At 40.7% G+C, this 14,940-nt stretch overlaps 1 protein-coding gene across 5 annotated transcripts in view; it reads left to right on the plus strand.

Annotated features, from left to right (window-relative positions):
- LOC147028912 (rho GTPase-activating protein 15-like) overlaps nucleotides 1-14,940 on the plus strand; it is a 116,748-nt gene that overhangs the window by 87,813 nt on the left and 13,995 nt on the right. For all 5 annotated transcript variants that reach the window (XR_015057769.1, XM_085879760.1, XM_085879757.1 and 2 more), the window contains 6 exons: nucleotides 10-71; nucleotides 7,960-8,032; nucleotides 9,187-9,288; nucleotides 10,421-10,519; nucleotides 10,853-10,934; nucleotides 11,255-11,374. Coding sequence is in view for 4 of the 5 variants with exons in the window: in XM_085879760.1 (XP_085735886.1) it covers nucleotides 10-71; nucleotides 7,960-8,032; nucleotides 9,187-9,288; nucleotides 10,421-10,519; nucleotides 10,853-10,934; nucleotides 11,255-11,374 (538 nt within the window). In the remaining variant the exon portion in view is untranslated. The remainder of the gene's footprint in view (nucleotides 1-9; nucleotides 72-7,959; nucleotides 8,033-9,186; nucleotides 9,289-10,420; nucleotides 10,520-10,852; nucleotides 10,935-11,254; nucleotides 11,375-14,940) is intronic.

Genomic DNA, 14,940 nt, shown 5'->3' on the forward strand with positions numbered 1-14,940 from the left:
ACTTTTCAGGATCTTCGTAAGGAGGGAATGCTGTGTTGTGCAAAGGTGGCCAAGGGAGACAAGAAATCAAAGTGAGCAGACACAGGAAATCTATATATAATATATATATATATATATATATATATATATATATATATATATATATATATATATATATAATGATATATATATATATATATAATGATAACATATATATATATAACATATAATGATAACATATATAACATAACACATATCATGATATATATAAATATATATATATATATATATATATATATATATATATATATATATATATATATATATATATATATATATATATATATACACATGTAATTTTATATTTATGTGCATGACATCAAGGTCATGTCACATCTTCGGTCAGTGTGCTCCTTTTGTTTAATTTATTATTCCTGACTGCAAACCTCCTTACTGGTGATCAGCAGGGCAGAGACAATGTGTTTGTGTGGCAGACAGCACTTGTTGCTGACAGGTCATGCAGCAAAAGTGCTTTGATGGGACTTGATCTGTGCACTTCTGCCTCGTCAAGTTAGGGGGTTCGATTTGTATTTAGGAACGAGCTTAATATGGTAAAACGGCTCGGCAGAAAATCATCCTGATGAGCGCATAACAAGAGCAAAATCTGAATCAGCAACTCTGCTCTCATTTATTCATGACCATAAAGGCATAATTATCAGTCTGCAAAGACCTGACTGCCACATGGACACCATCCGAGTTTGGAGGTGATGCGTTGGCATAATTTACGAGCTTAACGTCGATGTCATGTCACATCTCGTGTCAGTGTACTCCTTTTGTTAAATATATGCACAAACATGTTTGAGTTACACCCAATCAGAGCTGTGAAACACCACAATGGACCACCGTCCTTTGACAGTTCTGGTGAAACAATAACCAATGTACATTTAGTGGAATTTTTCAAGTACATTTAAGCCTCAGTGGAACGTCATTAAATTTAAGAGATTTTAATGACTATATAAATTGTCTGTAACACAATGTCATAACAACTTCTAAATAGTACACATCCTGACCCAATTATCCTCACACCAAGCTCGACAGCACAATCTGCACTATCCTGTAGGGCACTCATGCTCAAATTCTCTTGTAATAGCGTACTTCCTTTTCCATTCTACTCTTAACACTGTACTTCCTTTTTGCAACACTGCACTTCCTCCTTTCCTATAACTTCTGCTTCTGGTTTTACAGCCTGCTTCAGTCCAGCTAAGCTTAGTTTTATTGATCAGATTATTTAGTGTATGCCTGTTGTAACTGTCGTTTCTATAAATTTCAAACATAGGTTTCTTCTGATGTGCTTGAAAGTTAACTGCTGGAAGTACAGCTCTGTGTGTTTGGTTTTGTTGCTGGTTCAAGTTAGTCACAATTGATCTGATTTATTCCTTCTTTGGTTTTTCAGTCTCAATCATTTCTTTCCACCGTCTCCTTCATGCCAAAGCTGATTGTACAACCTAAAACCTATTTGCTTTACCTATACAACCTATATACAAACCTTATACAGCCTAAAACCCTATTTGCTTTACTTATAGCTGCCTGGCCCTGTGCTGCCTGCTTACCTCCGGTATCTATTCCCACCCCCAGATCCTTCTCCTGTGTGACACGCTCCAAAATTACCCCTTACATCCTGTAATCTCTATTTTCATTGTTCTTTCCATCCCCAACACCTTACACTTGCTCAGGTTAAATTGTATCTGCCAATCTTTTTCCCAATCCATACAAGTATCAATACTCTCTTGTATCTGTTCACCACTCCCTCTGCTATCCACCTTACCTCCAAGCTTTGTGTCATCCACAAATTTGGAAAGCTTACTCTTTACCCAATTATCCAAATCGTTGATGTAAATATTGAATAGCAATGGTCCGAGTACTGATCCCTGAGGTACCACGCTCCTTACATCCTGCCAGCAAGACATCCTCCCACTCACAGCCACTCTTTGCTTCCTGTCACTAAGCCAGTTTGCAATCCAATGAGCTACCTGACCAGCCACTCCACAAGCCCTCACCTTGGCTAACATCCTCCGATGTAGTACCTTATCAAATGCCTTTTTAAAGTCTACATATACGATGTCCATTGCCTTTCCCTCATCCACCCAATCACACACTGCTTCATAGAACTCTAAAAGATTTGTTAAACAGGAACTAACTTTGGTAAACCCATGCTGACTACCTTTAATTAGTTTGTATTTATTTAAATGGTTCCTCATTCGGTCCTTAATTAATGTCTCCAACATCTTCCCCACAACTGTAGTCAAACTAACAGGTCTATAGTTTCCCAATTCTTCTCTGGATCCTTTCTTAAATAACGGTTTCACATTTGCTACTCTCCAATCATCGGATACCTGTCCTGACTCCAGTGAATTACTGAAAATATCCGTTAACATCTCGCTTACCTGCTCAGCCACCTCCATCAATACTCTCAGTTGTATATTATCTGGATACCTGGGTACATACCCGGAGCCTTATCTACTCTTAGATTTCCTAGCTGTTCCTTTACTTCCTCCACTCCAACCTGGGTCTTCTGTAAAAGCCCTTCCTCACCTCCTCTATGGATACTCTCAGCTATTGGCAATTCTCCTGACTGTTCTTGTGGAAAAGTTGAAGAAAAATACCTAATTAATAAGCCTGCCATCTCCCTTTCATCACTGACCACCCTCCTCAATACCACTAGTGCTATTCCTCAATGTGCCCACACTGGTCCTAATCTCTTCTTTTCCCCTGATATACTTCAAGAAAGCCTTGCTATTATGTTTAATATTCTTAACCATGTCCTTCTCATGGCTTGCCGAGTTATTTTCTTCACTTGCCTCTGTTTCCTCCGATAGTGATATAAATCTAACTCCTGTCCTGTTATTTTAAACCTAATAAATGCCTTATGCTTCTCCTTATTAGCATTCCTTATGTCACTGCTCAACCACCCTGGTCTCTTTCTACCTCTAGTTTTATACCTAAACAATTATATTTAAATGTACACAATTATATTTAATGTAAAAAAAATGTATTCTCTTTGTTTTATCTTGTCTCCTCCACCATATCTTCAACTTTCTTTCTTTCTCTTGCCAATGCCTCCCTCACCCTTTGCACCTACCTGCTTCATTAAAAAATAAATAATACATTCATTTTCTCTAGTCCTCCCTCTTCCATTCTCTTGTATAGGTGATTGTGGTCCTTCTGTCTTCTCACGTGTGTTCCTGTTTATTCATCCCCTCATCAACCCGAACTCCAACAAACGTACTTACCCTCCCACCTTGGTTTGTCCTTTTTCCCTTTATCCCTTCCTGTGCAGTAAACTATTCAATTATATTGATTGCCCATGCAGGTACAGCATCACCTTCCTGAAAGCATTCAACAACACAACAGCAATGTTTGTGGCCACTTGCCAACTTTGGTGTCTTTAAAACGAGTCTTGCTGCAAATGCCTATGCATTAGTCAATTGTTTTTTTTGTTCAACCCTAACCTCCCCCTCCTGACTCCTCTGCTCATACCCTCCACTTATGGTGCCAGCGATGTCATATGCATGCCCTCAACACCCTTGTGTGTACTTACCCCTTTGACCTTCCCTCTCCATACATGCCCACACCCTCATGGCCTAAGCCCATCTCAACCTCTTTTCCTCACTCCACGACCCATTTCTCACCACCATGGTGTGCACCCACCCATGCGCCACCCATCCCTTTCCTTCTGATCCACTAACATCAGAAGCTTGTGGTCCAATCTCATGGATCTCTCCCTACAGGCTGCTGCTTCATCTCCGCATGTTATCTGTCCACCAAAAACCCCTCTTTCACAGCATGTCCCAGACTCACTGCACTCCATCAATGGCAGTTTTTGGACCATTTTGATAGACCCACTGCTCAGGGTGGTAGCGGTTGTGTGGTTAAGATTTTCTCTTAGTCCTTGTCCCACCCTGTGATCCTCATTCCGTAAGGAATATCTCTGGATCAGTGTGCCTCTATGTAGCAATGTCTTGTTTCTGTGTGTGGTATACCACCCTCCCATCTATAATAACTCTAGTTACGAGGCTATTTCAGCTTACCACTACTCCCTCCTATATCTACCCATTCCAATTTTCTGTTCCTCATCTGTGGTGACTTCAACTGGCAGCATTCAAGCTGGCCTCGTGCCGGTCCTCACACCCCTATCCATGATATTGTTGCTTGACACCATCTTCATTGCATTCATCCCTTCTGGACTTCAAGCAAGTGGTACATGAGCATCTCTCATCAAATCCCATGCCAACCCCATGACCTTTTCTACACCCATTAATCCTACATAACCAAACCCTCTTATTTGCAGGATACTGCGTTCCTTCCCTCCTCCTTTCCTGTTTGTTCATTCCCTTGCTTATTGTGTCCAATTGTGTCCCAACCAACCAACTTCCAGTTCTTTGCCTTGTTACTCTGTCACCTCACTCTTCCATGAACCTCAATCTTGTATTTTAAAAATTCCTCATGTTGTGGATTTTTAAACCCACCTTGTTGTGATCGTTGAACTCCTGAAGGATTCAAACTGGCCGATTGTGGAATCCTATTTGACTTCAGGCAGAGTTTAACGTTTGTCCGATTTGGTTATAAAATCCTACAAAAACCCTATCGACACTGATAAAACTGATGTCCACACAAGTCCTTCCTTGTGAAACAATTTATTTTCTAATTATACACCATACACTTCTCACCTTTGTACAATGAACTTAAGAATCCCCATTGATTGCAATATTATTTGGTTCTATTTCATTTATTCTTACTTTAGTTAACAGTTAGACCAACCTGATTCAATTCACTTCTACATTACATCAGAGAGTTTTATTCTAACTTGGTACTTGGTCAGTTCCAAGGAGTACAAGCCACTGAGATTCTAATACTTTCTCAGGTACTTGCACTGAAACAATTTTACATTTCAAAGCATTTTATACTTTCATGAGAGAGTGGTGGGGGCTATTCAACCAGACTGCAGACGTGTCCTTTAGACGAAAAGCCACTTTGTACATTTCTAAGCAAAGGTTCATTTATCAGCTCGGTCACTCTGCTCCAAAACAACACATTTCTTAACATTTAGGGCAAAAGTCTTTTGGCCAGAAATGACAGCCAATTCAACTTGTAGCATAACAGTTACATTTCTGAAACTCCATTTGTTACAATTTAGAATACATGAATATAAATTTTTCCCCCACACTCAGAAAGGTCAGGCTGATCTCACTGGATGTTTCCCATGCATTTGATTCTGTCTTGCACCCCCAGGATGATTTCCAAACAGTCAGCTAATGGCATCGAGGGTGCCTTCCGAGAATGGCTATCATATTTCCTGCACACTCATGAGCAGTAGGAAGCTTTGGACAGATTACGATCGCATGCTCTAACTGTTGAGGTCGGTGTCTCTCAAGGTAGTGTTCTGGGACTAATCCTGTTCTTGATCATTCCAAACATCTCAGGTCATTCCACAAAGCCTCCATCAAGTATGTCTTCAATCTCAGGAGAGCTAGAAAACAACAACTGGCCAACCATATGGTTGAACTCTCCAACCTGCCTTCTTCCTCAAAGTGACCTCGTGGAGCCTTGTCAAGTCTGTCTCTGGTATATGCTCCCCTCCATCATTCCGCTCACCTCAAACGGCACCACAGCTGACTCCTCTCTTGAGTCAGCTGTGGTGCTTGAACCTAGCAAGTGATTGGTTTGAATGGAGCTTGAATCTTGCGAGTTTTCTCTAGACCTGTTGTTTGAAGGTCAATGTTTCAACTCTGTGTTTGCTTCCAAATCTCTCAGACCTAACTGTCGATTATCCACTCACTCCCTGACCCTACCTTGTTCACTCTCACCTGAATGCTCCTAGACACCGTCTGTCTCACCTAATAAGCTAGGGAAGCTTCGAGCAATCTTAGTTGCCAACTCTGTGATGGCCCCAGAGAGCATCAGCACTCGCATTCTGAAAATGTGCTCTGCCAATTTTGCACATCTTCTTTCTGCTTGGTTCAACCAATCATGTGATCTTGGTCATCTTCTGCATACATATAAGTCATCCCAATATCATTGCATTACACAAAATGGGTGCAAAAACAGACCCTCTTAATTATAAGCCCATTAGCTTACTTCCAAATGTCAGCCACGTCATGGATTCCATCATCACAGTTGACATCAAATCCTTCCATTTCTCCTACAGCCTGATTTCAGATCATCATTTTAGTTTTCATCTAAATCTCTCATCCCTGGACATGCTGCTGTTGCTCTACGAACAATCTCACAGACAAGAGATCATGAGGGTTGTCTCTCTGGATATATCTCAAGCATTGGACAAGGTCTATCATGCCACCTTGCTTTCCAAACTCTCAGCCTATGACATCCAAGGATCTGACTCTTGTGCTTCACTGACTTGCTCCATTCTCAGAGTCAGCAAGTGACGTTCAATGGCATCCTCTAATCTCATCTCCTTGTTGAGGCCGGAGTGCCCGAAGGCAATGTCTTGGACCCAGTCATGTACCTATTCTTCATCAGCAATCTCTGATTCTCTGGAAACCATCCTTATCTTTTTGCTGATGACTCCACCCTCTGCCATAGCATCCTTCACATAAGCAGGCAGCGGCCTCTCTTGTATCTGCAGACCATGATATAGAAACACGAGCTGGTCAAGCACTTGGAATATGTATTTCAACCCTGACAAATCTATCTCTATCTATCTATCTATCTATCTATCTCTCTCTGTCTGTCTGTCTATCTCTCTATCTCTCTCTCTCTGACAAAACCATCCAGCAAACATCCCATCTACTTGTTTAACAAACCTCTTGAAGAAGTTCAGTTCCTCAAACTTTTGGGTGTCACCATCAGTTACAATATCTCTTGTACTCACCACAAATAATAGTTGGCATCCTCCATCATCCCCAGTCTATCCTTGGCAAATCCAAACTTATAACAATCTACAAGGCGTTTTTCCACAACTTGATGGAGAACTACTGCCCCTTTTGGCCGAGTGGCTCTGCTTCATACCCCCTTTCACATCTTGGAACTGTGTCAAAGACCCTGAAATAATTTGAATCTCCTACAGCAATTTTGAATCTCTGTACCTCTTGGTTGGTGCACCGCAAGCAGGATTGTGGCCTATGTCTTCAAACACCTCCTTTCTGTTTTTGCACCCTCTGTCCTTTATGTGCTCCATCCCCACCGACCACCTCTCCACACCCTTCTCCCTCGATCATCTAGGTTTCTCCAGTGCAGTCACAACCTGATAGTAACCTACTTTTGGTGTATTCCTCAATTCTATGCTCACTGCTCATTTCTAAATGATTTGTTCCTTTGTTTGTTTTTTCTCCCACCTGTAGGATCACTTTCCTCAGTCTCTTCAAATCTCATTATTCCCTCCAGGGCTTCAAGATAGCTATTAACCTCTTCCTCAAGTCATGCCCAATCCATACCCATAATCTTTTCTACCCTCATTATTCCTCCCCAAACCTCTCCCCCCTCTTTCCTCTCCCCGTTATTATTTCCCCCTCTCCCTCTACCTACCTTTCTCTACGACACTTTCATATCCAGTTTTCCATAACCTGTTCTTTCCGCCTGTTACTTGCTATCGTAGTTGAGCTTCTCTCCAGCTTGTTCTCCCAATCCCTCCTCTTACTCTCCTATTCTTCTCTCGTTTACCCATTCTTTTTCCAAGGCATCCCTCTACCCTGCTGTTGGTATAGTCCAGTGGATTATAGCTATTCCCCGAACCTTGTTTGAATTTTTTTTAAACGTTAAACATATATATATATATATATATATATATATATATATATATATATATATATATATATATATATATATATATATATATATATATATATATATATATATACCGACATACATGCACACACGCATCAAACCTGATGACACCATCCACTCCTGTGTACAGTACAACCTTACAATTAACAGCACTCTCACTGTGTCCATGGCGTGTCGTAGGAAAACCTGGATGGATGCAAGTATCCGCTTGGGAAGAACCGCCATCTACGTCAAAGAGATGCAGGGGCCCTGGGTAAGATTCCGGTGAAAGTTCTCTTTCTCAGTCACCATCTACAATGAAGTCGAGACAAATTTTACATTTTTGTTGGAAAAACAGATTTTTATTTCTAAAAAGTTGGAAAAAAAAACAGAAGTGATTTTACTATGCTGACAAATGCTCCCTTTTATAATTACTTATTTGCTGTAATCTCCTATAATAATAATAATAATAATAATAATAATAATAATAATAAGTGTGTGTGTGTGTGTGTGTGTGTGTGTGTGTGTGTGTGTGTGTGTGTGTGTGTGTGTGTGTGTGTGTGTGTGTGTGTGTGTGTGTGTGTGTGTGTGTGTGTGTGTCCTCTATAACTCCAAAACCATGAAACCTAGGGGCCTGAAACTTTGCATGCTTACAAAGGGAACTGATTTTTTTTTTTTTTAACATTTCAAACAAATAATTTGCTCCTGAAGTGATTTCGGGTTAATTAATGAGGCAAAGGGGTTTTGAACACTTATGCAACTGAGAATAAACTGATTTTTCTCTGTTAATCTAACTTATTCACATTTTATCTGCAGTTTTTAATCTTTATCACATTGGAGTAGTTTGTGAAGACTCTATACATTAAGTTTGATTTGAAAGCATCATTAAATAAACTCAGTTGGCATCAAAATGTGAAAACTTTGTAAGGGGGTGAATCCTATTTCAGGCTACTGTCCATCGATGGCAGCAGTTCGATATTCCATGAAATAAATTTATCACGAGATATGGTGAGATGCTCCTCAGCTCTCATATGAAATCACTGGAGATTTTTTGGAAGGATATCACTTCTATGATTACCCCAGTCTATTTTATCGGGGTTCGGGGTCCTTTTAGGACCGAACAGGTCAAACTAACATTTAACCAAGAGAACCAACATATATTTAAACGTAACATGGCCTTTTGTTAAACTAATAGTATAAGTGAATGAATATTTTTATTTACTTCTTGATCACTTGAAATACGCACAATCATGGTTACGATATGTCTTATTTGATGTGAACAGGATACCTTTCCATCTTCAAGGATGCAGTTATCCCCACCAAAGTAGGATTTCAAATCTGATTTGGTTCCATGACCACTGGAGGGACCACAGTTCATGATGTCGCCAATACCAATAACCTGTGGGTGCATATCTCTTTACCAACTAGGTTTCCAAGCAGTCAACCGCAAAGAACTGGGTTGAGGTCGTTCTGCAGGGAGCACATGTGGTAGCTGGCAGCAATCATTCAGCCAAGAAAAACATCATTCAGGTAGGTACCAGACTACCTTCCCATTATACCCAATGGTGTTTTGGGACCGTGAGACTAACAAGGGACCACTTTCAGAAACTTGTCATGTAAAGGTTAAATCATGGATTTTCTTCTCCTAGTACAGCCTGGTCACTTGTCGAGTGTTTTAATTGTTGTGACAACAAATGTCAGTTCTGTTGACAACTATTAAGATTGTCAAAGAAATCTTTGTCTTTAAATTATTGAGCATTTTCTTTTTTTGTATGTTGAAAGCAACCCAAAAACCCTCCCCCCCCAAAAATTACATTTTTACTTTTGACTCAACACAGGATGAATATGTCATCAAACTTCCTCATTCACCCACACTTTCCTGATCATTATTAAAATGTAAAGCTAAAAAGGCCTTTTTTTTAGTAATAGTTCCTCAAATAAACAAACTAGTGCATAGTTCCAGTTAGAAATTGCTCAATTTGCTGGCATAATGAATACAGAACTATACATCAATGATTTACAATTTTTTTAAAAGATGTAATTATTTATTGAACACATTTCTGCACAGGGTGTCCCGTAAGTCAATGTCCCAAGCTGCAGAAGGCAGAATATTTGAAAACACATGTTTCTGGTCTCAAAATTTAGTTTAAGTAGCAGAATGGTGATGGAGCTGCTAACCCCATACATTTGACCCCATTAAAAAAAAATATATATCAATAAAAGGGTCTGAAAAAAAAGTTTGTGAAGTTTGTGAAAAAAAAAATGAAACAACAACCACCTTCTCATGCCCCAAACTTCAATCCTCTTCAGTCAATGGTTACGGTAAAAGCCTGGTGTTGGCTTCGTGGTTAGAGTGACTGGCTTGGGATCTTAGGGTCCTGAGTTTGAGCCCCTGTCAGCTGTTTAATAACACCAGGTGGGGTTGACTCAGCCTGTCATCCTTCTGAGCTCGACAGAATGAGTACCAGTGTACTGGTAATAGGGGGAATTGCATCAGTGCAATAGCTGCGCCCTCACCCAATGATGAAACCAGCAATCACAGGCTGCACATGAAGAAGAAGAATGGTTATGGTTAGGGTTACTGATGCCTATGTCACATATGTAATGAATAGGTGGTTCTATGACACACATGTGAGGAAACAATGTCATGCCTGTTCTGCAGCTCACGACAGCAGATAAAGATGTGTACCTTTTGCATAACGAAAAGGAAGACGTATGTAAGGAATGGATTTCAAGCATCCAGGCGGTGATATCACAACTGGTATGTTCGAACATGCAAGGTCTACCTTCAGCCAATCCCTTTTATTGTCTATCAACGTCATCAATTATATGATTCTAATGCATGATCAATGCAACTCATTATATCAAACATACCTTATTCTATGAACACCTCTTTTACTATGACCCCCACATACCTCATTCAATAGATGAGTCCATTATCCCCATGTACTTGCACTGTTTGCCATCAGACATCTACAACCAACCATTGACCTCTGTAAGCCTCCTTTACTTTCCTGCATCCCGTTACCCCGGGGTCTTATTTGTGAGCAGTTCTGTAGTCCACAATCTCCCCCCCCCCCACCAATTCCCTCAGCGTTGTGATGAACTTACCACCGAGACCGAAGCTGTGGTTGAGGAGAAGCATGTGCTCCCAAGTCGCCGCATCATTTGGCCAGGTGTCAACCTCAGTACAACACAACATCACCCTAACCACTACTCTTAGCGACAGTAAGAGTCGTAAAGTCGAAAGATATCTGTAGTGGTGAAGACAACCACAGGGTATATGAGAGAAATAAATATGAGATCATGAGGTACTTGATATGAAGGAGAACGTGCAATTTGTTATGGATTACCAAAAGGAAGTTCTTTCTTTTATACAACTTGTTTGCACTAATCAGATATCCAATTTTATCCATTACTCTTCCTTCTGTTCCTGTTTTTTTATTTAATGATGGGACACCCTGTGCGTCCTGCATTTCTCCATCTCCCCCTTTAGTAACTCGCAGTAACTCAAACACAGAAACCATGGACCGGCACAGCATCAAGAACAAACTAAGGAAATTCATTGTGAGAAGACCAACCCGGCAGATCCTCGAAGCAAAAGGGATCATCAAAGGTAATATGATGGAAAACATGGACACACGAGAAAGTTTCCAAATCAATATTGGAATGAAATAAAACAACAAAGTGCAGTTGTAATTTTCATCTTTTGCGATAATATGATAAAATCAGACTTTGTGTGAGGTTTTTTTTTTTTTTTCCTGGACATGCCTCAAACCCAGTTTACACATGGAAAAAGAGTTAAGCATGTATTGTGTTTTCCTGCATCATTGCAATAACAGAGAAAACTAGAAGGACACTCGGTAGAGCCACGCATACCTCCGCCACGTAATTCCTGATCCATGAGAACATATCGGGCCCAATCAATACATTTCTGAAATATCACGCTGCTTATTATCTTTGGCCCTATCTCTCCATGGTGAAGAATCACTTTAAAAATTCCACCGGATGAAAATATAATCTCGTTCCACCTTTGGTGGCAGAGGTAACTAGAACGACACTCAGGAGAGTGCATTACTCCACCAGGCTGAACAGTTTACCTTTTGTATCCCACTGATGGGCCAGATCTGCATCCCGACCTTAACCAAAATATAATCGGCTTGTTGTGACATACCCAACTCATCCACCAAGTTTCGTCAAAGCCCTTCCACAACTTTTTGAGATATCCTACTAAATATCGTTTTTGTATCCATCTCTCAATGCTGAAGAATTACTTAAAATTCTAGTATCCGGATCCGAACCCAGATCTTCACCAAAATCAAGTAACTTTGTCTTTGTCACACACCCAACCTGTCTACTAGGTTTCATCCAAATCCGTCAATAACTTTTTGATATATCCTGCTCACAGACAGACAAACAACGAAACAAGAGGAAGACGTCGTGCAGAGCAAGACACTTGCAAAATCCATAAAACAAATTTGACCTCAAAAATAATTGGTGGTTGAATTCAATGACCAAATACGCAACTCCTCTTCAAATTTCAAGTGAATCGGATGAAAATTGAGGATTTTAGAAACACCACCTGAGTTGTTGACCTTGGGCCTACATTGATCTTTTGGTCGATGTTGTCCTTAAAAATAATTGGCCGGTTGAATCCATTGATGTGAAATGTAAATCCTCTTTAAATGTCAAGTCAATTGGATGAAAATTGAGGAATTTGGAAATCTCAGCTAAGTTATTGACCTTGGGCGCATGTTGACCTTTTGGTCATTGTTGTCCTTAAAAATAATTGGTGGTTGAATTCAGTGACCTGATATGCAAGTCTTCTTCATATTTCAAGTCAATGGGATGAAAAGTGAGGATTTTATAAATACCTCCTTCGTTGTTGACCTTGGGACTATGTTGACCTTTTGACCTCAAAAACAATATGCTTCTTCCTCATGATAAACTCTACCATGTGGTGAAGCTTCCTGAAGATCGGTTCAAAATTGTGACCTGTAGGCGATAAACAGGCAGACAGAATAACAAAATCGACTCACCATACTTGATAAATCTTCGATTTTGCACGTAACAAAGTTGACTGACCGATATACGCGCAGATCTTCGATTTTGCAAGTAACAACCAAGGAGCTGATACTCAAAGTCCCCTGACTTTTGGGTGGAATGAGGAATAGATCTGAGTAATATGGAAGCGAAATCTTGAACGGTTTTTGAAATATCGCGGACACAAAAGTGCATGGACGGATGATCGGTCGGTCGAACGGAGCTCATTTTAATGTCCCCCGTCTCCAACCTTGGCGGAGGGGTGGAGGACAACAAATAGGGGTGAAAAACATATTCTCTATCTGAAAAAACAAAGCCATTCGCTTTGTATTCGGTCTTCTTCTTCTTCTTCTTCCTCTTCTTCTTCCGTATGTTAACCCGTACCTTTGACCTTTTGACCAATTTCCTAATTTGTCTTCTTTATATTCTCAAATTAGAGGTTTGTTGAAAATTTGATAAAAGCTCAAATGCTAATTAAATTTTCTGGTCAATTGGATGGAAATTGACGATTTCACATCACGCTGACCTTTGACATTCTGACTAAATTATGAATTTGTCTTCTCCATCTTCTCATAATAAAGCTTTGTTGAAAATTTGATGACAAAAGAAATGGTAAAAATTTACGGCCCGGACAGACACACACACACGTGATTGCAAAACCCCGTCTTTCGCCTGCGAGGGAGATGGGCTTATAATGGTAGCGGATGCGTGTTCGCCAAATGACTTCAGACAAACTCAGACATCGTGTCGATTGTTTTTTTTTATCTCACAAAATGAGGATGTCTGTAAGAGCACTGTTGTACACCAAAAACACGACTTTAGAATGGGGTGCAGACAACACGTCATGTGACGTAGGGCTCGATATAATAAATTAATTTATCCAGTCAGTAATGACATCAAATAATGTAACAATGGAATGAATATCTCAATAATGTGTGGAAGCACAATGACAAAGAAAGATTGCTGCGACCCTCCTTCTCATCCCCTGAAGAACCCGCCGGAGAATTATCCAAAGGGAGTTGTTGCCATTATTGGTGCAAATCAGCCTGAAACTGGGCCAGAGTCTGCACGGAAGATCCATTTCCTTCATTATTTTCTCCTGCCAGATTATCCTGGACAGTGACAAGGTCAAATCTGCAATCATATGACAAGCGGCCATCATATTGTGACGGAAGTCGCCTCCAGATAAATCTGAAGAGGTTGACGCGTCCTGAGTCGCCCCAGAGCTTCCCGTGGGATCCCACGCCCAGAGTCGTGTTACCATACAAAGAAGACTGAGAACGAGTGAGTATCGTGCCAGCAGTCACGCGCAACAGATTTAAATTAGTTGGCCGAGCAGAAAAGATTTTGCGTAACCGCTTACTGCGCTCTAGAAGCCCAATTAAAATCTGGGCAATAACTGACAGTTGCCTTCAAAATGGACAGAATAAGTCACGACACAACTTCTTTATAAACAGGGTGTTTACTGAACAGGCACGTATTTGCAGACAAATTCCACAGGGCAAGCATTTACAGGCCCATATACATTCCAATTATCCCCTAATTGACACCCGCACCATCGGATCCTTATTCAGTCACTTCGCAACTTGACATTAACATTGATGCCAATCATGCATCCAATGTGAAAAGAGAGATGAGTGAGGGGCAAGATGGAGGTGAGAGATAAGGAAAGAAGAAAATGAGGACGTGTCGAGGCCCTTCACACCTTGCACCAGCCCAATTGAGCTTGCGCTGCCCAAAAGCTAGTGCCGCCCATTCTGACTGTATGGTGCTTCGTCAGGGCATCCTCACCTCTCAGTCCTTCCTCCGTGCTACCAACACACAATGCCTCTCCATGCACCCAGAAATGAAACATCCGCAGCACGAACTTGGTGTAGGTTTTTGTTGGGAAAGCACTCGAAGTGTGTGAGGCAAATGGGGGGAGGCGATGTAGCCAGATGATGGAAATGTAGCGATCGATACTCAAGATGAAGGTGTGCAACGGTAAGAGGTGAAGGGTGTGTGTGAGAGAGAGAGAGAGAGAGAGAGAGAGAGAGAGAGAGAGAGAGAGAGAGAGAGAGAGAGAGAGAGAGAGAGAGAGAGAGAGAGAGAGAGAGAGAGAGAGAGAGAGAGAGAGAGAGAGAGAGAGAGAGAGAGATA

This window comes from Eptatretus burgeri, chromosome 4, assembly GCF_056783735.1.
Source record: "Eptatretus burgeri isolate ZD-2024b chromosome 4, Ebu_testis_v1, whole genome shotgun sequence".
Taxonomy (NCBI): Eukaryota; Metazoa; Chordata; class Myxini; order Myxiniformes; family Myxinidae; genus Eptatretus; species Eptatretus burgeri.